At 42.8% G+C, this 26,471-nt stretch overlaps 1 protein-coding gene across 2 annotated transcripts in view; it reads left to right on the top strand.

The window, feature by feature from the left end:
- Nucleotides 1-9,766: 9,766 nt before the first annotated feature.
- Nucleotides 9,767-26,471, top strand: part of LOC119654257 (beta-glucuronidase-like) — an 83,637-nt gene continuing 66,932 nt past the window's right edge. For both annotated transcript variants that reach the window (XM_038059514.1, XM_038059515.1), the window contains exon 1: nt 9,767-9,842. In XM_038059514.1, the coding sequence (XP_037915442.1) occupies nt 9,782-9,842 (61 nt within the window). In that variant the 5' untranslated portion in view covers nt 9,767-9,781. The remainder of the gene's footprint in view (nt 9,843-26,471) is intronic.

The following is a 26,471-nucleotide window of genomic DNA, read 5'->3' as shown; positions in this document are numbered from 1 at the left end:
GATCAGATTTCCGTCAATCTTTTTAATTTACCATACATTCTGATGAATACAAGAATTCGATATAATAGCCGCAGCTTTTGGCATTCGATTCATCTGCTTGGGATGGTGGATGTGTATATCCACCCGTATGATGGCGATATCAGCAAAACCCCAAATGATGCCATGGGCTAAATAGCCCTGACTAAACTTCTAAAATAAATGACAACTCGTGGTTCGGTTTTAATATCGCCATCATTTAACTTCATATTCATAAAAGGAAAAGATAAATTTGAATCTAGAAAGCCGCTAATCGTTGAGCTATCTCAAAATTGCTGAACCTTCCGGCAGTATCGAAGTAGGGTGTGCTAGTACCACTTCCCTTACTAGAAGTTACTAACAATTGATACTTCCTATCTCCAATAAGTTCTGTCCAAAATATCCTTCAGGCTGACCCTGACCAATGTGCGAGGCCAGATAAAAGCAGCAGGATTACTCTCAAGACCATTCGACATCAACAACGGTCTACGACAAGGGGATGCCCTATTATGCGTCCTGTTTAACCTGGCCCTCGAGAAAGTGATCCGTGATGCTGAGGTAAATGCAAGAGGTACGATCCTCTTTAAGTCCACCCAACTACTGGCCTATGCTGACAATATCGACATCATGGGAAGAACGACCGGAGACGTGCAAACTGCCTTCATCCAAATCGAGCAGGCTGCTATAGAGGCGAGATCTTGGACTGCACATCAATGAAGGCAAGACAAAATATATGGTGGCAACGTTAGTACCGAAAATCAACCAACCAACAACATCAAACCGCACTGGTCAAACGGAAAGAATAATGAAAAAAAATCCGGTAGGTTACAGCGGACGGGTCACTTAATTCGTATGGATGAGGATGATCCAGCCCGGAAAGTCTATAAGGGCCAATATCTATGGTAGAAAAAGAAGACGAGGCAGACCCTGCCTAAGATGGAGCGATGGCGTAGGACGTCAGACAGTTTTTAGGGATATCGAATTGGTGGATCTCGGCGCAAAACCGGGATGTCTGGAATTCCTTATTAAGGCAGGGCTAGACCAGCTACTGGTTGTTGCGCCGTTGATGATGCTGATGATGGTTGGAGCTTGGACCCCTTCATATGGTTTTTGAGGCTTTATGGATAACAAAACCTGATTGACATCGACTCTTCATCTGCATTTCATCCCTGGAATATAGACGCAACACCTCACCTTCCACTCTCGCCGCGGAACTTCCATATGGTATTACATCGCGGGACTAGATCAGAATTTTCCCTGTGCTCATGTTCATGATCGTGTTCCTCACTCACTCCTTCTTCCGACTGACCTCCTGCTGCCTAAGTTTCTTATCTTTTCAACTTCAGAATTTGTTTCCAACATATGCTCCACAATGTTTCCCCGGTTGTAGCTTCTAATGCGGTCCTTTGAACTATAAACCATGGGCTCCCTTCTCTTCAATGCTTGCTACATTTGTTATTTTAATTTCTTTTTCGCCGAAAAAATTTTTGTAAAAGACCGTTTTTTTACTTGTCAGCTGCTTGAAGGGAATGAAGGGCGAGCTGCCAACGGGTGCTGGGTTAGACCTGTCCCCACCTTAAGGCCTACGAGTACTCGGATCGGCCGTGGAGAACGTAATGAGGAGGATCCAGATCTAAAAAGAGCCAAAGTAAGGATAACCAACCTTGAAAGAAAAAAAAGCGAGTTGGCGAAGACACTGTTAGATCTGAAAAGTCAAAAGTCAATATTAATAGAGAACAAGTCGGTAAACCGGCAGCTAGACGCTTCAGGCATGAAAGGTTTTAGGTATTTCTTTTATAAAGAGATTTGAGTATGCATTTGCCCCACTAGCACATAACACGTAATATATGCATATATTATTTGAAAATATCCACTTTCAAGTGATATTACATTCAAAGTCTTTAATTTCGGGAGAAGCGACAACTTTGACCTATAAAAAACTTTGTTGGTAATAGTGTGATTTTCACCACCGCACTCCCCACCTTTCCAACAAATGTCAAAACTAAGACCGGCTTCGGAAAGTACTTATCGACACCTTTCATTTGATATCTCACATGACTATTTTTGATGAAAAAAGAAATTACACCCCCCCTTTTGCATGTATGGTCCCCCCCCTTAAATTCGGTGTAAAAGGATGTAACTCATTGTATGCATGAGCGTTCACACTTCCCACCTTTCCACCAAATTTGGTGTCAATCAATATAACCATCTCCCAGAAAAATGCGTGTGGCAGACAGACAGACAGTAAACCGATTTTAAAGAAGTTTTGTTTTACACAAAACCTTAAAAACGAAAAGCTTACGAACAACAAACGAAAATGAAGCTTACGGAGCAGCTAATGCAGAAGGCAAGGGAAAAACCTTTTGTATCAACTGCGGAAGTGGAAGGCATCCGGCTTCGTACTGTGGATGTCTTGCGGATGAAGGTGTCAGCGGTTTTGGACAGTCCCGGGGATCCCCAATAAAATACCAATAATGTGTGAAAACATGCAGCATACGCTACACGTACGCAATACAAAAACAAACACTATAACAGAATATTGAAACAAACATCACGCCCGTCGCTAAGTCTGTATTCACAACGGTACGGCTGAATGGTCTATGGATCATCACGATTAATATGAATTCCATCGTAGGAATCAAAGGAAGAGCGGAGCTCCTTGATTTCACCGCCAGGCAACAGCCGGACATTATCTTGATTACAGAAACGCACCTCAGTCTGAGGCATTCGATAGCAATGAAGAATTTTGAATTCGTGAGGAACGATAGACGAAATTGTGATAGGAGAGGTGATACCGGAATACTTCTAATAATAATAATAATCGTTGGCACAACAATCCATATTGGATCAGGGCCTTGAAGTGTGTTAGAGCACTTCATTCAAGACCGTAACGGTACACTACAGTAGACTGTAGGAGACAATGTGGTCAGCATTGCGCTCGCCCGAGATTATTACCCTAATTTGACTCAGGTACTCATTCACAGCTGAGTCGACTGGTATCCGACGTCAAATCACAATACAAATCCCTCTGACACCAGCGAGATTTGAACCGCGACCTTCCATACGACAGCCTTGTGCTCTAACCACTCAGCTATCCGGAATACTTCTGGGTCGCCATTATCGTTTCAGGCCTGAATTTGAAACCTCTGAATGTATGGAAGTTTCTTGTATTCTGTTTTCACTGCCTAAACTGTATATATTTTTGTATTAGCCTTAAGAATAAATTTAAATTTCAGAACTAGTGTTTTTAAGATATAAATTGCAGAATTAGGTTAGGGTATTTCTTTTACTTTTTTCGTTCATTAACAAGACAGTTGACGGCCCATCTCATAGCTACCTTCCGAGACCAATTTATTTTTGTACTTTGCTTGATTTCAATAAGTATGGCCTAGTGGTCACTATGTGAGTAGTTTTCAGTAACGCGCCACTTAAAATCCTAAGCCAAATTGTCACTAACAAATGTGACATTTATCACCCACCCCATTTCCCTCCTTCGGAAAGGGTTGATGCATCCAGTGTTTGCTAGGACAAGATTCATATAAGAAAGAACTTGAAGTAAAGAAAATCGCCAACTATTCTCCATCCATAGCCCCTCCGCCATTAGCTGGAACTCCTCTCTCGTGAGGCTTGGGGTCGCATAGCAACGGTACACGAATACACCACCTATTTTTGGTCTTGTAAAACAACTCTCCCGCCGCTCTTCATTGATTCTTCTATGGCTCGGTTTCTGAATGTCTATATAGCCGCTTTTCCACTCCATAACCCACACCTCACTGTGTAGATATTTGCACTGTTCGCAAACAATGGCTACGTCAATTTTCTTGGAGAAAAAATCTTTTAACAGCCAGATTCTAGTAGCCGATTCCACTCGATTCCTTCGTCGGACCAGACATTCATCGATATAAGAAATCTAAGCACACCCGGTGTCTACGGCGAGGTCAGTCAGAAAGAATAGTACAGCAACTCTCTTTATGAAAAGAACTGGAAACCTGACTACAGCCGGCCTGCCGGTGACATTGTTGCCTAACTCTTCCAAAAAACGGGGAAGGAATGCTCGATAGAAGGTAACTTCAGCCGTTTAGGAGAGGGGACTACAGGCTTGCCTGCAAGAATCTTCTCCTCCGTCTCCACCAGGAAAAGCTAAAGAAAGGAAAGCTGGTGATGTGGATGAAACTGGTCTAATTCCGGTATGTGGAAACAGATGGAACCTGGAAGGGTACCCAACCAACGACAACGGAAAGCACTGCGAAAGAAGACAAAGTTTCTTGGGAATGAGGACATGAGCGTTGCTACACCACCAAGTGTGGCGATGTTGCAGCTCTGTGCCTATATATTTCTGGTTCAAGAGCCATGGGTTCGTTTTAACAAATTTTGTGGCATTGGATCAGTCAAAGGGACCAGCATCTTCCTCGATGAAAGATCCTCGAGACCGAGGGCCTGCGTTCTGATTTCAAAATTAATAGAGGCAACCATGCTAACACAATTCTGTTCCCAGGAAATTGTTGTAGTCAACTTACAATACCAGTTTATTGGTAAGAGGAGAAACGTCATAGCGCCTTTGCTTACTTACCATTTGATTCTTTGTGCCCTCAGTCCACGCAAGAACTAAGGGATCTGACAGTGTATGTAGAAGCCTTGAACTCTTAATAGGTTGTGATGCGAACGCTCAACATACTTTGGGGGCAGAAGCAAATGCAATCCTAGAGGAGAGAAGCTGTTTGACTTTATCGCTTCAGCTGGTCTGATCACCACCAACCTAGGGTGCGCCCCTAGGTTAGTGGAACCAAGAAGAAGTGAAGTAATTAACGTAACAATTTCCACTTCAAAGTTATCAGAGTTGATTAGAGACTGCGGGCGAACAATCTGCAATACAAAGACGGAATCCTAGGAGAACGGATTGGACAAAATTCAATCAAATTCTTGGCGACAAAGCGGAGTTCCCTAGGAGGCTAAAAACTCCTTTGGCGATAGAAGTGCTTTGAAGTGCATTGTCCTATTTCCCGAAGCCAACGCGGTAAAACGGTTCCATGGTGGAACTGAGAACTACAAAGGCTCAGGAAATCCACCAGACGACATCTAAATCGTGCTTGCAAAAGCAATAAGGAAGAAAATTGGTTAAACCTCCCGAATTCACAGTGTGAATATAAGAGGCTCGTAAAACGTTCGAAAGGAAGGCTGTGCAGAGTCCTTGATAAGGATGAGTCGGCCAGACTAGACTCTTAGAAAACCGGATGGTACTTTTACGAACTCCAGACCCTCTTGGAAGAACACCACCCGGGAGAACAGGTCTCAGAAGTGGGAGGAACAGAATTACCGTTTTCTGAAAGCCTTTTAGCACGAAGGTGTTACAAGGGGAATTGGGGCGCTGCGGGATTGGTTGCTACCAATGAAAAGGCGAGAACTGTTATACTTTCATTTGAGCACTTCAAAGCACCTGGCATGGATGGCATCTATCCAGCCATGCTAAAGGAGGGTATAAGTGCTCTATACCCTGCTGTACTGGCTGTTGGTCGAGATCTCGGAATGGTGTGTAGAAATACATAACGCGCATTTATTTGATTGCCAGTTAGTGTCTCAGGCACAGACTTTCAGTAAATCCAAATAAAACCACAATGGCATTATTTTTAAAAAGAGGAAACGGAATGGTCTTTGTCTTCCAGAGATGAAGGCTATAATCCTTCAACTCTCCGAAGAAGTGAAATATCTGGGAGTTATTCTAGTCAAGAAGCTTCTTTGGAACAAACATGTAAAGATAAGAATGAAACGGGCTCTCATAGCTTATAGGCTGTGTAGGCGGGCCTTTGCCTCGACATGGAGACTTAGGCCTCAGGTAGTACTGTGATATACGTTGCTATCATTAGGCGGATGTTCGCAGTGTATTGGGTTAAGGTGAAACAAAAGTGTTTCCGCTGTAAACTGGCCACACTGCAAAGAACTGGGTATTATCGGTGCCAAGAGCATCACATCCGGCATAGCTCTGAATGCATTACTCAATTTGCAGCCCTTAGATTTGTTTATTCGGAGCACTGCAATGAGACCAGCTCATAAACTAATTCGATTAAATCTATTGGGAAACAATGGACGTGGGGGGCACAGAGAATTGGAAGAGCCATTGGGAGAACTGAATCCTGTTTTCGCAGTGCCTTCCGATTCTCGAATCTCTCCACATCTGTTTGGTAGAAGATATAAATTTATCTTGAAACGAAGAGAAAACTGGGACGAACCAGGAGAATGCGTATGAGGATATACTGACGTCTACTACATCGATGGCTCAAAAACAGAACATCCAGTCGAAAAGCAGAGAGCAAGACTTACAGAAGTATTGTGGGCATTCTGACTGTCCCTAATTCAATAGCTGGAATTATCCAAGATGATATGTGTCCATCTTGTAATGAGGAAGCGGAATCTACGGAACATATTCTATGTGAGTCATCAGATATCAGATTTTTGGTGCTGCTGCTGCTGACAACTACTACTGGCCTATGCTGACGATATCGACATCATGGGAAGAACCACCCGAGACGTACAAACTGCCTTCATCCAGATCGAACAGGCGGCGCGAGATCTTGGGCTGCACATCAATGAAGGCAAGACAAAATATATGGTGGCAACGTCAGCACCGAAGACGAATCAACCAACAACATCAAACCGCACTGGTCAAACACAAACACGAAGAAGAATAAGGATAGGAGAATACAACTTTGAGACCGTTGACAATTTCTCCTATCTAGGGTCGAAAATCACAACCGATAACAACTACGATGATGAAATCCGCGCACGGTTGTTGTCCGCCAACAGAGCCTATTTCAGCTTACAAAGACTGTTCCGCTCGAAACGTCTCACCATAGGGTCAAAGCTCTTACTGTACAAGACTATGATCTTGCCAGTCCTCATGTATTCCTCGGAAACTTGGGTTCTTAGCAAGAAAAATTGCGAACTCTTGGCCGCGTTCGAGAGAAGAATCCTCCGAAGAATTTTTGGCCCCCTACATGAGGATGGACGATTCCGTAGCCTACACAATGACGAAATCTATGAGCGATACCATGACCGTCCGGTTGTGGATAAAATCCGGCTCAATAGGTTACGGTGGGCGGGTCACTTAATCCGTATGGATGAAGATGATCCCACCCGAAAAGTCTATAAGGGCAATATCTATGGTAGGAAAAGAAGACGAGGCAGACCCTGCCTAAGATGGAGCGATGGCGTGGGCCAGGACGCCAGACAGCTTTTAGGGATATCGAATTGGTGGACCTCGGCGCAAAACCGGGATGTCTGGAGTTCCTTATTAAGGCAGGCCTAGACCGGATACCGGTTGTTGCGCCGTTGATGATGATGATGCTGCTGACAACTGCAACGGGTAGCATCACATCCACTAAAGGTAATCCTGCGACACATAAACGAATCCGGGATATTCCATTAGACCGGGGAATCGAGTACAATGGACCACTAGAGTCTGAGTGCTCAGAGGCTTTGCCTCTTTTCCACCTGAAACAGACACACGCACACACACCCAAAGTAGTTCAACCATATTGGATCTAGAAATAGAGTTCAATTAGCTTCTTCATCCCTGCATGATTTTTCAGGTGAACAAAGAAGTTCATTCAGTTCGGCCAGTTGGAACTTAATACAGGAATCTCTGCCGGAGATTCGTCTTCTCACCCATCTTACAGCTTTTATCAACAGCTATTTACAAGAGCAAAGGCCCTGGTATGACCCCGATGACGAATCCAGGAATACCTTCTTTCCGAGGGTGTCCCGTAGGGCTCTGTACTGCTCCCACTGCTGTTATACATCATGTGCAGTGATATTCTTAGTCTTTCGGTTCCAAAATATCTCGAAGATGCCGACTTATTCTGATGCGAAGCCATCAGTAAGTAGAAAATAGGGTAGAGGGGTAGAGAGTTCCGGTCTGACACTCGTGGAGGAGAAACCGAAAGCGGTCCTCATCATCGGGATATTATGCCCGTATTCAAATTGAGAATTACTGAATATCATCACTTCCATGCCTGCCATCAAATACTTGGGAGTGATGATAGACGCGAAGCTCAGTTTTCAGCAACATATCCAAAATGCTTGCGACGAAGCATCCACTGTAAATATGGCACTGGCAAAGATGATGCCGAGCATGGGAGCGCCATGTTTTTAGATTGCTATAGCTAGGGCAGTGAGTTCGCTCTTGCTCTATGCTGCGCAAAATTAAGGACAGGCATTGTAGGCATCAATTGATGCTAACAAACCGAGTGCAGTCAGAGAAGAACAGTTCTAAGGATGTGCTCTGCCTTCAAGACTGTTTCAAATGATGCTGCGGTTGATATCCTGAGATGACTAACATATACACCGACAGGTCCATCTCTCCTTTATCGCAGAGGAAGAACGTCAAAAGGGAGAGATCTGTAAATAGATGACAAGACCATTGCGGTTTGGTGGATACACAGGCTAATCCCTGTCTTCAAGGAGCGGTTGGAGAAATCGATTATAATCTTACCCAGTTTCTCATGAGATATGGAGGATATCGCCAGTACCTGTGAAGGTTTAAACTGGATCCATCATCCGATTCTCCAAAATGCGATAGAGTCCCAGAGGGCAAAGAGCACGTATTCTTCTGCTGTCTAAGATTAGCCGAAGAAAGGGGGAATCTAGAGGAAATTCTAGGAGAGTTGCTAATATCAGGAAATCGGTGCGGACTCTGCTAGTATGCCAAGAGGATTGTGGCACGATCAACTCTATGATCGGATCTGTACAGAGCAAACTGTGAAAGGCAGAGGAAACAAGTAATGCGCGGTTACATATGCCGCGAATAGAAGATAGGAGACCAAGCAAATAGCGCTAACTCCGCCCTGTGATGTAATACCTTGTGGTGGTTCCATGGGGGATTCAGGGGTGGTTGTAATGTGTAAAAATCCCACATACTGGGGTGTCCAGGCCAGTGCCTTCTGTGAAACTTCCTCAATAAACGAAGACCTCTGTTTGTAGGTTAATTACCACTTCCCTTGAGAGTGCCTTTTAAGATTCTCCTCCTTAGCCCCCCCCCCCTTTTCTCCTCACTCTGGGGCAAGGTAGACAACAATACTAACTACGCATATATGTAAATGTACCAGTTGAGTCGTATTTTCGAACAACAAATGCAAGCTCGATTCTGCTTGAATGATGTAGAGGATTTGTTGCTCCCTGTATTTTCTAGCCGTCTTAACTCATGTTTTGCACACTATACAGCCATTGGCAATGGAAGAAAAAACAAAGTTAATACCAAAATAATTTACTACAGTTCTTACGAGTATTCAAACAAACTCTACAACCACTACGTATCTACACAAACTCCTTAGGCTGTTATTAGAAAGTCATAAGGACTCTAGCCTTTCTTCACTATTTAGTGTTTAGTTCTGCTACTGAATTCGTCTTACGAACAGGTGTACAACCAGCGTATCCACTTCGTTTGGCTCCTTCACTCCGAAAGGATATCTGACCCGGGCACCGGTTGAGTGAGTGTTGAATCGAGGCTAAATGCGTTCTAAACATGCCACCAACTACTTTGTAATAATAATCGAAAAGTATTTATGATGGATATCTGTTATCTATTATCTATCATCTTATGACGGCTACTGGAAATTGATCAATTGGTTCAATTAGGAGGGCAGTGTTCAAGTGACACGTTGAAAAGTGAAAAGAACGTAGATGTGGTGATAATGAAAGGAATATTCGTGGAAGAGTCAACGAGGGCCGGATAATGTTCAGTTGGTTGTGGCTACGATTAGTGAGTTTTAGCAAAATGATACTGAGGACGGTCAGAAATGCACTGGTCGGACGAATCGGATGCTTAGTTACTACAGGTGGGTTTCGCAATTTAGTGGTTTGTTGTGATTGAAAGGCGAAAGGATGATAGTTTGTGGTTTATTCCTGAGTAACTGGAAGGAGTGTATTGTGAAATGTGTTACTGAAGGCTACAAACATTTGAATTTAGAAGTGGATGACTCATTTGGGAAAACCTGAAGTTGGTTGTACCAATGAGGAATTCAATACATTTTTGTAAAATGCTTCAACTCAGCCTCCCTTAGCTTTTCTAAGGACTTCAGAACTCGTTATTTCCACATTCCACTAAACAATTATGCGGTGCTTCATGAATGTATCGTACTCTAATGAGAGGTCACCGCTAAATTAACACGTGAAAGCTATAAAAAGTGGACTGAAGAGAACATACAAGTGATTGTATCAATATAACATACATATGGCATGATCCCGGCTTATTCTGACTTTTACTGTGTCCTCGGTAGTCTGTGCTGCGCTTTTGCTATAAATCTAGTTAGAGTGGCAACGAGGACATATTATATAAATGTTCTTCCATAAAATCTACGAACATGGCGTATGTTTGTACCTGGTATTGTACATACGTTTTACTGCTGGTGTCCTGATTCAATTTGCATTCTGAAGTAAGTTACGGTAACTGGTAAAGCCGCTTCAACAAGGTTGTGGGAGCAGTACTAAAAGAAATTGGCCCCGATTATGTCGTTCAACAGAAGTCAGAACAACTGTGAATAATTTTAGTTTACACCTCAAACAAAAATAAGGTCGTTATGTACATCTGTTGAAAGGGGTAGTGAATAACGTCAATAATAATGTTGGTGTTTAGTAAATCTTCCGTGTTGACCAGCAAAAATCATTGCCAGGAAAGACTTGATAAGTTACAAAAGATTTGAAGGAGAAGAATGAAATTTACTAAGGACGGAAGCCACAAAGTATTACTTAGAAGACACTCTGAATATTGGGAAAATAATGAAGCCGCAGAAAACTGGCGAACTGGTGAATTCTGTAATAGCTTGGGAAAGTGTAAAGAACAGAAAACATGATCGCTTCAAATGCGAGAGAGATTGCGCGCTGACCACACTAACATCACTAAGTAGAAGCTAATCTTTGCCTCCCTCCGATTGTTTTCACATGGCTTCCTCCCAGATCGCTTATAAAAGTGGAGTCCCAACATTCCTCTTATAAATGATCTGAGGCGGTATTTCAGGCTATGATGGGAGTTCTAACATGAAACTCATCCTCTCCACTAGGTACTTGATGGCCCGCTTTCAAGAGATTCACCCCACTATACATCATGTTCCAAGGAAGAAAGCAACACTAAGCTTTTCGACACTCCTTCCACGATGGTATATTCCCTATGTTTCTCATCGATATCATATCAAAGTGTTCTTCTGGAGAGGTACCTCTCAATTAGCTTAGTCAAGCATCTTGGGACAACAGTTTTAGCCGATGGGCCTTTTATCCATTTCCAACTGAGTGGGTTGAACGCATGTGACCAACGGCACTCCGGCACAACATTTTTTGGAACACATCGCGTCGCGAGAAAACTTCAAAAGAGCTTCTATGGCGTCGCCATGATTCGCGGTTACCCCAAATTCGCTTCAACTCCTCCACGATTTCGTGAGATACTGCAGTTCTGCGCGAAGCACCCTTGGAGCGACCCACTCCATATTGGGAGAGTGAATGACACTAGATGGTATAGCCACCAATGGAATTGTCAGTCCTTCTTAATGTGTGACCTATCCACTGTCACTGTCACTTCCGCCTGTGTGCCAACCAAGTTCTTCGTTTGAGATTGTGTCACGACATCGTAGTCCGATGATACGAGGTAGACGAGTGTTCAGAAAGGTTTGGAGCTTTTGTGGACCAAGGGGGGGGGGGTGGTCTCTTTCCATGTGTTATTCCCATATAGCAACACAGAAAGAAAACTTGCAGGGAACAGTCTGAATTTGATCTTGGTGCTGATATAACTGCATTTCCAGATTTGAGACAAAGCAACGAAAGCGGAACTAGCGTTGTTGATGCGTCGAGCGACATCCAATCCAGTATCACCGTCGGATTGGCTTTTTACATATTGATCAATACCTTCGATGCTCTGCACATTAGGGAGAACGCAATAACCCGTCAGACTGAGAACCTCGATTTTGTTGGTGTTTATCTTCAGTTCAATTTTACTCTCGTTCCCATTCAAACTAGAGAGTTAAGTCCATGACCTTGTGAGAAAGCAAACCAATGCCGTCAACGTTGTCAAGGCGTTTGAGGAAAGAGGTCATAGTCCATTGAACTCCTCCAACCACGAATAACAAGAAGAAATAATATCGGTGGACTCCACTTTCGACCACAAAAGCCTCTGAGATTTTGCCTCGGCGCAGCACGTGGCATTTTCCGCACTCATATCTCGCTTTGATAATAGCTGTTAGTTTATATGGAATGCCCCTACCGCGTAGAGCACTCCAGATATGTTTACTGTTCATGCTATCGAAAGCTTTCTCAAAATTCATCAAAAGCAGATGAAGCGAAGATCTAAACTGCGCACACTGTCGATAATAATCCATAGGGTGTTGATATCGTCAATGTAGGAGGAGTTGCTCGTCATCGTCAGCAGCTCTTGAACCCTGCGAAAAGTGAGGGACTCACCACGCAAACCAAAGTAAGTGACGATCAGATAGTGATTCCTTTCGAGACCGATTTTAACGTTTCCCTTGTTACGCACACCTAAAATACAGACTCCCAAATCTACTACTGGTTGCGAAGTGGTGAATCTAATTGCTTTTACGGAGTTGATCAGTTGAAATCCAACTGACCTTATGGCAACTTATGGCACTTCCTCATCACATATCCGAGCAAGGTGTTATCAAAGCCATCGAAAATCGCTTCCCAGGCTACCGTGCCTTGCTCTATGAAACCCGAGAAGGACAGCGCAAAATGAAAGATCAGATCGGGGACGGCTCAGGGATCAGGTCTTGGCCCGGACCTTTAGAATGCTTTAAACGATACTTTTTTACGACTCGAAATGCCTGACAAATTGCTTCTGATCGGATACGTACATGATTTTGTGGCACTGCCTACCGTACGCACGATTGAGCAAGCTCAGCGTACAGTGGAGCAGGTGAAAACCGAAGTCGTTTTTCTGACCAAAGAAAGAGCCCCACAGTCCTTCTTATTCGGGTTAGTGAAACGGTGGTAAAATACCACCGCATTAAAATAGACAGGAAGATGAGCTTCTTCGAACAAATTCGCAACACTGCGGATACAGCCGCGCTTAGAATATCTGCGATTTGCCGGATGATGTCTAATGCCGGAAGTCCCTTATCCAGTAGGCGTCGTTTGCTGATGAGTGCTGTTCAGTCCGTGTTTCCTTACCGTTCTGAAGTGTGGGCTGACTGTCTCAGCATCTCCCTACCAAGGGAATCAGCGTAAATGCCTAGCGCAAGTACAACGACGGGCTTTGCGAGTCCGCCTATCATACAGTCTCGGAGACAGCAGTAATAGTGATAGCAGGATCTATTCAGATCGCTGGAGGTCTCTTATCAAGAGAGAGCAAGTACCTTCTGCGCATGCCAGCAATATTGGGCAAGAGAATCAAAGGGTAGATCGACCGCGTATCTTATCATAGACATGTGGTCGTGGTATAGTCGAAAGCACGGGGAGCCTGACCATTACCTAACTTAGGTGCTCCATCGGACATGCGTATTTTCAGTCTTACCTGCACACAATTGGGAAATCACGGTTGACCGACTGTATTTATTGCAAAGATCTGGCAGATGGTGCCTGCCACACCTTTTTCGTTTGCTGAAGGTGGGATCGGCATCGCCTTCACCTTTTGATGGAAGGGATCCAAATGTCTCCGGGCACCATAATTTAGGCCATGCTGTAGAGAGGGGACACGTGGACCGGACGTTATAATCAAGTTGTTCTTAAGACAAAAAAGAAAAAGATGAATATGAAAATGCTGTAATGCTGAAGCTTTCTAAAAAAGAGGGTTTTGCTCGTTCCCAAGGGGCGTGTTTCTGAGACAGGAGTACGGCCCTTTGTGCGTAAATATATTTCACCTCCCTGTCCCAGAAAATGTAATACTTGGCACAAGAATGACCGGTATGGATTTTGTGTTCCGTCGATTGGCAGGATTAGTGTGGCAATCTGATTATTATCATTTCTATTTTGTGACCCTATTACAACGGAGTAACACACTGATTCTAATCCGAGTCGTAACGTTGAGGCCTCGAAGATCTCCGTTTTTATGGTGATTTTCTTCAAGCCCTTGCATTCAGTTCTTATTGAGTCCTCACCCATGTTTACTTCCGCAGGATTTCTGCATACATTGATTCACTTCTCATAATGCAACCTCCTTTTTCTTTTCTTTGCCCTCAGCAAATAGTGCATTTTTTGGATGATCAGGTAAACTTCTGTCGGGTAAATTCGTTGGGTACTTAAATGATGTTGCTTTCTTTTTATGTTTCAGAGCCCTCTGTCGGGATTTTACATTAAAAATTAGATCCTCCCTGATCCATACATCGTTTTTTAATTCTGCAACATTTCCTTGTCATTTTGAGGACGATCCACTGCTGGGTTATCGTCTCTAAACCGTATTCCTACCGGGACTACTGCCACCTCGGAAACATTACTGTCACTGCTTCCACTGTTGATTTCATCCTCCTGGGGCAGCTCACCCTTTTCCATACCCAAATTTATGGAATGGAATGCTTTTAATACTGGTACCTGGATTTTTAGCTAGCCGTTTTGAAATCATTATAATCAGGTTTTTGAACGCGTCTTTTTCTCCTTTGCAACATTAACGAACGTTGTCACAATTTTTCTACGTTATCGGTAGGTCCTTGCTTCGCCTCCTGTCAGTTCTATTTTTCACCATATGCGATCATCCAGGTGCTAAACGCTTTTTGTATTCAAGCTGATGCGAAGTGAATTCCGAATAATGAAATATGACATGGGTCTGTCTGTTCGTCTATGAATCACATGCACTCTCACTGATACAAAATTTGTTGAATAACCTTCTATGCTGAGTTTGAAAGGATATCCATCAGCGGTGGGAAATGTCCCAGAACCCACATTGCTATACTACTGAGATCCTTGTACTAGCGAAGAGGACTATACTTTTCTTCCTGAACTTGCCATATAATTAGTAGAAGGGGTCTATATGGGTGAACAAATTTTACCAACCGATTTTATCGGTTGAGCGTTGTTACAGATGTTTAGGGTCGTGATGGGGGACCAGATAAGAATCTCACGACATTGCTTTGAGGAAATTTACTACATAATTTTGAACAAAGTTACAGTGAACCAAAGTAATATTCTACACACTACTACACTGTATATTCTGACTACCTGTATACCACTGGAATACCCTGGAACACCGCTTTAGTGAAATTCAACTACATATCTACATTACGTAGGATTACATCTCATTACACTGCATAATATTAGACTATATTGATTATTGCTTAAAAGCCTAAGTCAGGACAATAAATTTTGAAGCTGCCTTTTCCCATCATCTTTTGTAAGTATTCTAATCATTTGTCAAAATAACGCTCAACTTTCGTCGTCAAGGCAGATAACATAATAACGCGGGTGGGCTATCTCTGATACAGTACTTTCCCAAACAAATTTATGGGAAAAATGTATCTTGCAAATTGGTGCAAATCTAAATGTTAAGTCCGTACAAAAAACAATTAATCATATGAATATTTCCTCACATAAGAAACATGGAAAACCCTCAATACCTGAAGCGCCTAGCTTTCGATTTTGTTGAGTTATTCAATTGGCAGCTTACTGAGGATAGTGTTATTTCGCATTCTAAATAATTTGTATTGAGGCTAACTATCTTCACTAATTACTATTGCATTCGCGGCACACCCGACCTTGTAAGAAATTCATTTTCTGTACACTATGTCAAAGATCGATCATCATAATTTTTGTAACCAACGTAGGGTATGGAAAACAGTCTCGCAATTCAAGCAAGAGAAGATGCTAATTTAGTTAATTAAAACTAGTTTGAAAATATAAAGGTCATAATTACTACTTTTATTTCTAAATAACACATGTGGAATCTTATGCTTAACATTTTTAAGAAGGAGGTAGTGTGGGGTTTTCGCTGTTTAGAGGATGTATTAACCTTGATAAAATGTTTGGATGGTTCCCATTTGTCTTCCTCTCTCTTCTCCTTATTGAGGTCGCTTTGCTGAAGTAGATGTTTAACATTTATTCAGCACTAAACTTCCAAATTAAGACCGAACTTTCTAAACCTTCAATTTAAGGACAATTCCACCTGGTAATGAGCCGTGATCAATCAACCCAGGCAGGAGCTTCGGACCAGGTAGTGGATTCCATGGTATTCCTACAATTATTATGCAAAGTATAGACTTGTTTTCCCATTTGAGTATCTCTGAGGTTTCACAACAGAAGGCATATTTAGATGGTAGAGTAACAGTCTGTTTCAGATGACTCTCTCAATTTGGATGAACTCCACAATCCTATCCTTGGTGATATGGCCTTCTGCTCCGCATCTCCTACATTACTTCGACAGGTCATTTGAACGGATGCACGCCTTCTAAATCTGATTGATACCAAGGCACCTAAATCATCAGTTTATCGTCAAGTGCTACCGGCGCCTACTTTTCCCCAAATTTTTAGCCAATAAAGGAAATAATCTTTCGATCGTGGGGACTTGTGCTCCTATACGCGAGAATCTGTGAAAATGGAGCTTTTTCTAAACGTGTCCATTGATTAAGGTAGCTCTAATCCCTCCCTCGCTCTTGTAACATTAGATGCTACAGTAGCCAAGATTACCTCTACTGAGGCACTGCGGTCGTTGGATGTGGACCCTTGCCAACTCCCAGAAACTACCGGTAGTGGGTTTCCAAAACCCTGCACCGTAACTTTATTCCTCTTCAGCTTCTCCATGTTTCATTTCTGGGTATCCTTCCTATAACTACTTTTTATGCACAGGTGGGATTTGTTTCCGCCTACTCGACCTGTACATAAGAATGCTCATACATGCACATCTCCGGATCTATCCTTATGCATGCCCAAATCACATCCGCCAAATATTCCCTTAACCGCACGGCGGGAATCTGATGGGAGATTTGCCAGTCCACACAGGTGCTTTCATCCTCAGAGGGTTACACGATAGAGTTTCCTATCTTACTCTGTGTGGCTTACCATTGTTGTGAGGGTGTGAACTTCACAACCGAAGCCCTAAAAATATGTCCAGGTGCTGAAAACTATCACATTCTGACCTACGTGAAGTGGTATTAGAGGCTTTAAGTTTCCCAACGGCCTTTAGATTATGGGCCCTATCTCTCCCTCTCCTTCTTCGGTGTTTTTTTATGAGAAGACACTGAAGAAGGGGCAGTTCACCAAATGTTTAGCCAGAAAAGAGAATAATCTCCTCAACCCGCCTATTTTTATCTAAACCTTGACTAACTAACCACCTTCTAAGTCAAACCACGACAACTCTGTCCAACCAACCCAAATGTAATGTGCGTAGTTGCATCTGTCAACGCTTTTCAACATTTCTGTCACAATATTATCCGAAGAGACAACCCCCCCGTGTCTAAAGATGTTGACTAATGGATGACATCATTTACTATCCCAATGCAGAATACAGAGTCAAGGGATCTTACTGCTTAGAAACTGAAGGAAATAATATTATCATGTTTTTCTTTCACCCACAGAACTATATTTCCGATAAGCTGCGCATCTCGGCTCGTATTCGCAAAAAAAAATGCCTCTTATTCAGCGTCTGTCACTTCTGCTAATGAGCACTCCCCCCGCCCCCCCCCCCCCTTTGCTTATGGATGATCTTGCATTCCTTAGTAAGAAGGACGACGGAGGTGACTCTCGTGAAACACAGCAGACGCCACCCGTAAAACCTCCGTGATGACCCTATTGTGGATCTTGCTCTCTTGCGGCTCAGTAATTCTCGAGTCCCTCCAATAGATAGAAAGTTAGTCGCGACTGGGTGCCCTTTAGGATGTAGAGGCCATGCAGACTGTCGTTATCATAACCATAACTGGTAACACTTTAACCATTTAGAAAGGAAGTTGCTTCCTGTTTTTTTTTAATTCCATACATATTGTGTTCCATGATAGAACTCTTGCACAACAAGCATGCTTTCGCCACAATATAAGTTCATTAAAAACGCCACATTCTACGAAAGACGAAAACAGCAAAATAATCTCAGACCCAACCTAAATAATGATATAATTACGAATATCATAGGGGGAGGCTATTTGCAAAATTAAAATGCATCAGAAAGTCACAAGAGAACAACCCGATGAACGCATTCTCTCAAATCCCAGTTCAATTGCGGGTTATACATTTAATTTACTAATAGAACCTCAGGGGGTCGAAAATCATTCAATAGAGTGACGAAGTTACCCAAAGCACAAATCAAATGTCTAATTTATTTCTGGGCAACATCCTTTGCATCACCCACTTGTCCTGGCGCCGGGGGCAATCGATCCATCATTTCCTCGTTTTCAACTCAACTAATTATTATTTTCGCCCCAAGGACTAAATTCACCTTCACCAGGATGGATTGCGTACAAAGATATGCTGTGAATGTATATTATCCATTAGAGAATATGCGATTTTAATCTATGCAAATGTCCTCTGACGACAACAGGCATTTTTCGTCCTTATCATTGCGAATCACATTTTGCTGGAACGCCTGCTATTCAAAGGAGCTGGACTGGCAGCGAGTTTCGCCGTTGAGTTTTATCGATGGAACCGATAAATTTTCGTTAATCATAATGACATGGCATTGTAACTAGACAGGATAGGATTTCCCTTAGTAGCATGCCCAAATCCGTTTAGTTATTTGTTATGGAAATTAGAAGGATGTGAATTAATTCGAGAGTGAAGTAGTGGAGATTTACAACTGATTTTTCTTTTATTGATCAGAAGGGATTGTAATTAAAAGTACATTACGGTCTTTGAATTTGAAAAACTCACTCCCCGACATGGGTCTTTAAAATAAGGCAAGGAAGTAAGCAAGCCTCAAAGTGACAGCCAGTTGTTAGAAGTCAAATTTGTACCATTTTTTGACCCTTCTAATAATATGGTTTTTGTGGTTGCTCTGTCCTACGTGTGTATTATGACGTACTAACTCGATAGCTCTCCTGATTTCTAATTTCTATATCTGAAATCTTCCGGGAAAACACCCGCCCGATTTCGTTTGCCTGGGTCTCCCTAGAGCGGGACAATTTATAATGAAATGTCCATGGATGTCCACTTTTACCCTTGACCCGTACATGTAACCGTGATTCGGCATATATTTTAGTGTGATAAGCCCTTTATTTTATTGTGGCACAAGTAGCCAGACCTAGTCATCTGGTATTTCTTGCAGAAAGAAGTTACAAACAATTCTTCTCTTTATGGAATTCAGTCCGATGTTTTGAGCTACGCAAAACTTGCTTATTTGTAGCTATATCCTTCCGACTGAGAACAATGTAGGCATTGAGCAAATTAATGCGGCACGGTGTAGCTATAAAACTCTATATAAGACAATGCGCTTCGAACACACCTACATACCGCCGCTGTCGGCCCCACGAATTTCTAGGAGGTCATTAGTTCTGACGACAAAGTAGTAGCCTCGGACAGGATGGACTTCAAAACGCCAAACCCGACAACGGAATAACGATTTGAGCATTTTCTCATGGAACGTGCTCCCCTGTACAGACCAAATGCTGCTCAGCAGCTAACCGATACCCTGTCCCAATATAAGACTGACGTAACACAGCGCTGCAAGAGATGCGCTGGATAGGGACCGGTTTCCTAGAGAAGAGCCACTACACCATATATTATAGCGGCCATCCAGTAAACCTGCCGGCTTTGAAAATATAAGCGACAGGCTATGTACTGTGCGTTTGCGTAATAATACAAACCCTAAAGATGAGACTGCAAAGTCGGAGAAGGATACCTTCTACGAGGCAGTTGAGCGGGCCCTCAAAGCCTGTTCCAAGTATGATATCCAGATCAGGTCGGCTCCCATAGCTTACATAGGAATAACAATGATAACGAACTGCGGATTATTCAGTTAGCGGTATGGCGGTTTGTGCGGAAAGTGGTCCGCAAGCATATGTGGCCTCCCAGACAGGACCACTTTCAACCAAGTTGACCACGTGCTGATTGCCTTGATAAATATCAGAACTTATAAGGGGGCAATATAGACTCGGATAACTATCTCGTTGGCATGGTGCTCCGGGGTCGAATTGCAACACCATCGAAAATTCTCTCTGACAATCAGGTGAAAGTGAATACTGAAGCCAACCCAGCCCTCCGCAACACCTATAAGGGCAAAATGGAAACCGCAATAACCGCAGCTAGTAGATGTCCTGGAGACGAAGCATCAACAAATGATCTTGACAATCACCTGACAAGGGTTATCATTGATACGGCCACAAACATACTTGGCCCCAGCCGCAAGAAAAGTCGGAACGGCTGGTTTGACGATTGATGTAAGCTAGCTAGAGAACGGAAGAATGCTGCATACTGAGTAATGTTGAATTCTCAAAAAACGCAGGTACACGCAGAGATTTATCAAGAGCTCCGTCGAGCGGAGAAGCAACCTCACAGACGAAAAACGGAAGGTTGAGAGAACCAATAAGCCCATGAACTAGAAAAGTACAGTGAGCAACCACACCAAACGCGCAAGTTTTACCAACAAATCAGCAGGATGAAGCCTTATACACCTCGAAGCTTATCCTGCCGAGACAAAGAAGGAAATCTGATTTCCGACAGAGTGGGCATATTGGAGCGATGGGTTGAGTATTTTAATGAAGTGCTCAACAAGCAAAATATCGGCGAGCTGGAGGTCTCGCCAACTGAAGACGAAGGGCAAATGGTGTTACCACCAAGCATGGAAAAAACCGTCCGTGCAATTCATCGGCCTTAAAATCATCAATCGCCAGAAGTTGATGGAATTACAGCGGAATTGGTTAAATATGGAGGCGACCAACTACACCAAGCGATTCATCAACTGATTTTGAAGGTGTGGGACAGCGAATCAATGCATGGCCAGGGTAAAACTGCACACGGCGGAATTCGGTATTATAACGAAATTAATAAAACTGACTAGGCTAACGCTGACCAGTGTACGAGGCCAGATAAATGCAGCAGGATCATTGTCGAGGCCATGCGACATTAACGGCGGTCCAAGACAAGGAAATGCCCTATCATGCATCATCTTTAACCTGGCCCTGGAAAAAGTGATTCGCGATGCAGATGTAAGAGGTGCGATCCTCTTCAAATCCTCCCAATTACTGACCTACGCTAACCATATCCACAATATAGAAAGAACAACCCGAGATGTGTGTGTTTGAGGTGGGGGAGAAGCAAAGCCTCTGAGCACTCAGACCTTAGTGGTCCGTTGTACTCGATTCCCCTGTCTAATGGAATATCCCGGATACGTTTATATATCGCAGGATTTCCGTTAGTTGATATGAAGCTATCCGCTGCAGTTGGAGCACATCAGCACTAAAAATCTGATGTCATATGGCTCCATAAGCGAGGCACTCACATAGAAAATGTTGCGTGGATTCCGCTTCCTCATTAGAGGATGGACACGTATCATCTCGGATAATTCGTATTATCAACATATGCCCAGCTAGTGAATTATTGCCAATCAGAATGCCCACAATACTTCTGCAAGTCTTCCTGCTTTTCGACAAGATAAACTTTGCAGTCTGTTTGTTTGGCTCTGACAGGAAGAGTTTGGTCTGTCTAGCAGCATTAAGGCTTCGCCACCTGTCATTATGGGAATCTTGTTCCCAGTTTTTGATAGCAGCATCAACCAATGCTACCGACACCACAATTGCTGGTTCCGGTCCGGGCATGGGGAAAGTTGAAGCAACTTTTGCTAAGGCATCCGAGATTTCATTTCCCTCTACACCGCAATGACCAGGTACCCAAAGTAAATCTACCGTATTGAATCTAGAAACAGAATTCAATCGTATGAGCCTCTTATATTCACGCTGTGAGTTCCGGAAGTTTAGCCAGTCTTCATCTTTCTTGCTCTTGCAAGGTCGATTTAGAAGTCATCTGGTTGATTTCCCGAGTCTCCGCAGTTCTCGGTTCCACCATGGAACCGTTTTACCACGTTGGCCTCAGGAAATAAGACAAGCCTTTTCAAAACACTCTAAAAATGTGCGATTCAGAGTTTTCAATTGATCTTCTATCGCAAAGGAGTCCTTAGTCGCCTACGGAGCTCAACTTTGTCGCGAACAAGTTCATCGAACTTCATTCAATCCGTTTTCCTAGGATTCCGTCTTTGTATTACAGGCTGTTCGCCTGTAATAGTGAGACTAAATTCTTAGTAACGGTGATCTGAGAGTGAGACTTCATCTAGTACTCGCCAGTTTCTAATCAACTCTAACGAATTTAAAGTGGAGATTGTTAGGTCAATTATTTCACTTCTTCTTGCCCCTACGAACTTAGGGGCGCACCCTACTTTTGCGATCATCAGACCAGCTGAAGTGATAAAATCAAACAGCTTCTCTCCTCCAGGATTGCATTTGCTACTGCCCCAACAAATATGCTGAGCGTTTGCATCACAACCTATTAAAAGTTCAAGGTTCCTTGATTCTGCATACACTACCAGATCCTTTAGTTCTTGCGTTGGCGGAGGGCACAAAGAATCATAACGTTTCTCCTCTTACCATTTACCTGGTATTGTAAGTTGACCGCAACAAGATCCTGGGAACAGAATTATCTCAGCATTCGCAGCAACGCAGGCCGGTCTCAAGGATCTTTCATCAAAGAAGATCCTAGTCCCCTTGACTGATCTAATACCACAGATTCTGTTTAAACGAATATATGGCTCTTGAATCAGAAATATGTAAGGGCAGTCCTGCAACTTTGCCAGCATTGCCGCCAGTAGATAGGAAGAAAGGTGAATTGACTAACTCTTATGTGTGTTGCCATAATTGCAGTGTAATATGAAAACCGCCGCTAAATGAAAAGTCTGTTGCATTCAGTGTGGATCTCACCGGGGTTACCAACTTGTCGTCACTTTCCACCGAATGTTCCGCTTTCTTGCATCCGATTTCTCTGGATATCGCCACACTTGGTGATGTAGCAACGTCCATGTCCTCGTTCCCAAGAAACTTCGCATTCTTTCGCAGTGCCTTCCGTTGTCGACGGCTAGAAGCCCTCCCATTTCACATACCGACGTTAGACCAGTTGCGTCCATATTACCAGCTTCTCTTTCTTCCGTTTTTCTAGGTACAAGCGGAGGAGAAAGTTCTGACAGCAAGCCTGTAGTCCCTTCTCCTTTGCGGCTGAAGTTTCCTTCTGCCGAGCCTTCCTCCCCCGTATTTTAGAAGAGTTAGGTAACAGTGTCACCGACCGGCCAGCCGTAATTAGATTTCCAGTTGCTCTCATTAAGGTAGTGGGTGTAGGTTTTTCAGTGAAGTGGGGAGTCTGTCTTCCACAGATTTCTCCGTAGGGGAACATAAATTACATGGGTCAACAGAGCCTATTTCAGCATACTAAAACTGTTTCACTCGAAACGTTTCACCATAGGGTCAAAGCTCTTACTGTACAAGACTATGATCTTGCCAGTTCTTATGTATTCCTCGGAGACCTGGGTTCTGACAAGAAAAATTGTGAACTCTTGCCCGCTTCGAAAGAAGAATCCTCCGAAGAATTTTTGGCCCCCTACATGAGGATAGACGATTCCGTAGCCTACATAATGATGAAATCTATGAGCAATTCCACGACCGTCTGATAAGATCAGGCCCAACAGGTTGCGGTGTGCGGGTCACTTAATCCGTATGGATGAGGATGATGCAGCCCCGAAAGTCCATACGGGCAATATCTATGGTAGAAGAGAAGGCGAGGCAGACCCTCTATGAGATGGAGCGATGGTGTAGGTCAGGACGCCGGACACTTTTTAGAGATATGGAATTGGTGGACCTTGGCGCAAAACCGGGATGTCTGGAGTTCCTTACTAAGGCAGGCCTAGACCGGATACCGGTTGTTGCGCCTCCTAAAGCTATCGAAAATGGATCTAGTTTTCTGTCTAAGAACAGCAAACTATTGTATCTAATTTATCGTGTCCTGTCCTCGTTCCCAAGAAACTTCGCCTTCTTTCGCAGTGCCTTCCGTTGTCGTCGGCTAGAAGCCCTCCCAGGTTCACGGAGTCCGGGCTGTATGGATCTATTTTCACATACCGACGTTAGACCAGTTGCGCCCACATTACCAGCTTCTCGTTCTTCCGTTTTTCTAGGTACAAGCGGAAGAGAAAGTTCTGACAGGCAAGCCTGTAGTCCCTTCTCCTTTACGGCTGAAGTTTCCTTCTGGAATACTGTTGTTGCGCCTCCTAAAGCTATCGAAAATGGATCTAGTTTTACTGTCTAAGAACAGCAAACTATTGTATCTAATTTATCGTGTCCTGTTCCGATTCATTCATTATGGCACCCTTGACCACACCACGTATCATGGTACTCACTGTAGCCCTTAGAAATCCTACCCCTTACCTTGTAGCACTTTGTTTCACTTCTAGTTCTAGCAGTGCCTTTTACTTTTTGGGAGGACGAAAACCCTGCTTTCATCGCTCCCCTCTCAGGGGCGTAGATAAGAACATCTTGATAGCTTCACTATAATTTATAATTACTGCCCAACAAGTATGAGAACCACTTTTACCTCTCAACAATTATTTGTAACCAATAACATGAAGTTAATCATTTACTGGATGGATATTGCTTCTATCCAACTGCGCGACCTACATAGATGCATTAATTAAAACAAAACCGCGCAAATTAATTAAATCCTACTACATAAAATATGCCCATCTCAGTAAACCCAAGCGATAAAACCACTGTTTAACTTACTCCAACCGAAACCATTCTATTCTTTGCCGTTTCGCTTGGATTCCTAAAGTTATAATTTGCATTTAAATAACGATTTCTTTATCACTTCCTCATTACCCAGATAATGGCATGAGAGGTGGCTGGAATGAAGTCAATAATTCGCCGATTTATCTTCGGCAAAAGCTTGGCCTAGAACTCATTGGTTACTGCGCCAACATAGGTAGAAAGCGCCATCATCGATATTCAAGAAGTACATGCACCTGGGACGAGGTGCTTCTGAGCACAAACAATACTCTCCCAGGTATCGGCTCCTGCATTTCAATTAGTTGGCAAGTGCAATCTATAGATTCACCTTGTAATTTTCTCAACTGGGTTGAAATCTTCAAGCAAATACATTTTGAATTATGCATTTGATACGGTGATATCAAGAAGAAAGAGCTCATGAAAGTGACAGCGAAATTCCTGAAACCATCAACAAAAAAGATACAATGGATATCTTATTGCTAGTATTGCATTTAAAGATTCTCACTGACCCGCGCGAGAATGGAGTTATCATGCATATCACTTTCATTTACTGCCACTTTCCGTTGAAGAATTCGATCAAGTTTGATTATTTAGCTTTCATCACAAGACAGAATACGTTTGAATTTTTAACCAAATTACAACGATTCGAATTCTCCAAATTTAGGCTGTGCATATATGTCTCCAGCTGTTCTTATACTGATAAGAAAGCAGAAAGTAACACCACTGTCACAATATAGATACGATACTGCCTTTTTAGGAAAATTGAATTGGGAACGACGCCGACGCCCTACCAATTGTACATAAATTGAGTATTCTGATAAGGCAAGAGATGTGAGCAAATGATATGGTTTGATATTTGTTCAATTGACTTTCTATTGCACCATACTCGGGTCACTTCAGTAAAATCTCTATTTGAGTTTGCTTTCTGTTTACATTTCGAAAAATGTCGCTTCTCCAAAAGCTTACTTAAATCCTGACTGAGAACTCGAGGAAAACATATATCTGTTATCCGTACCCCGGGGATGTCATCGTATCTGGGGTAGACAAGGCAACCTGTCATCAGTCCTACCGTTAACGATAGTTCACTGAGTGTGTTTTCCTTATACGATAGGAATTAAAAATTTACTCACAGTGATAAAGATGTTATCCCTGGACCAAACTTTTTGTTATGTCGTTATCGATCCATATTGAAATATATCATGTTAGAGAATTTTCTATAACCTGAATTAGAGCTGGATAAATGATGTGTGAAATATCATAAAAGTTTAATATCACACTACCATCATGTTGCGGGATCTAAATACAACAAACATCACAACTTCACCGCATCATTACCCTATTGGGAAGTGGTGATATTACTTTTGTGATAACTAGTACTTTGTAATGTCCGTTCTGACATGATATAACATTACAAAACGTCACTAAATATCATTGCAAGGATCATGATTCTCGAATCTTTGAATGAAACAATATTTTCTTACAGAATATGATGATTAAATATACTTGGCGTTGTCGTACTTATGTATTTGGTAATATTGTGTGCTGGGTGATATAGCATCACACGTACGGTTAAGGTAATGAAAGTTGTTGTTTCTGATATTAGTTTACATCCCTTATCCCTTTTCTTAGAAAGTGTTAAGAAGTAAGGGAAGGTATACAGGGAGATTAAAAAGAGGATAAAAGAAGATCCACGCACCTTTTACCGCAGCCCAGTATAGTTTTCACCCCAAGCACCGTTTTTCCACAAAATTTTCACCTTGGGCTCGGGTTTTCTCACTACCGCTCTGGTAATATCTCTCGCTA

This window comes from Hermetia illucens, chromosome 4 (assembly GCF_905115235.1).
Source record: "Hermetia illucens chromosome 4, iHerIll2.2.curated.20191125, whole genome shotgun sequence".
NCBI lineage: Eukaryota > Metazoa > Arthropoda > Insecta > Diptera > Stratiomyidae > Hermetia > Hermetia illucens.
This window is presented reverse-complemented; position numbering and strand designations above follow the sequence as displayed.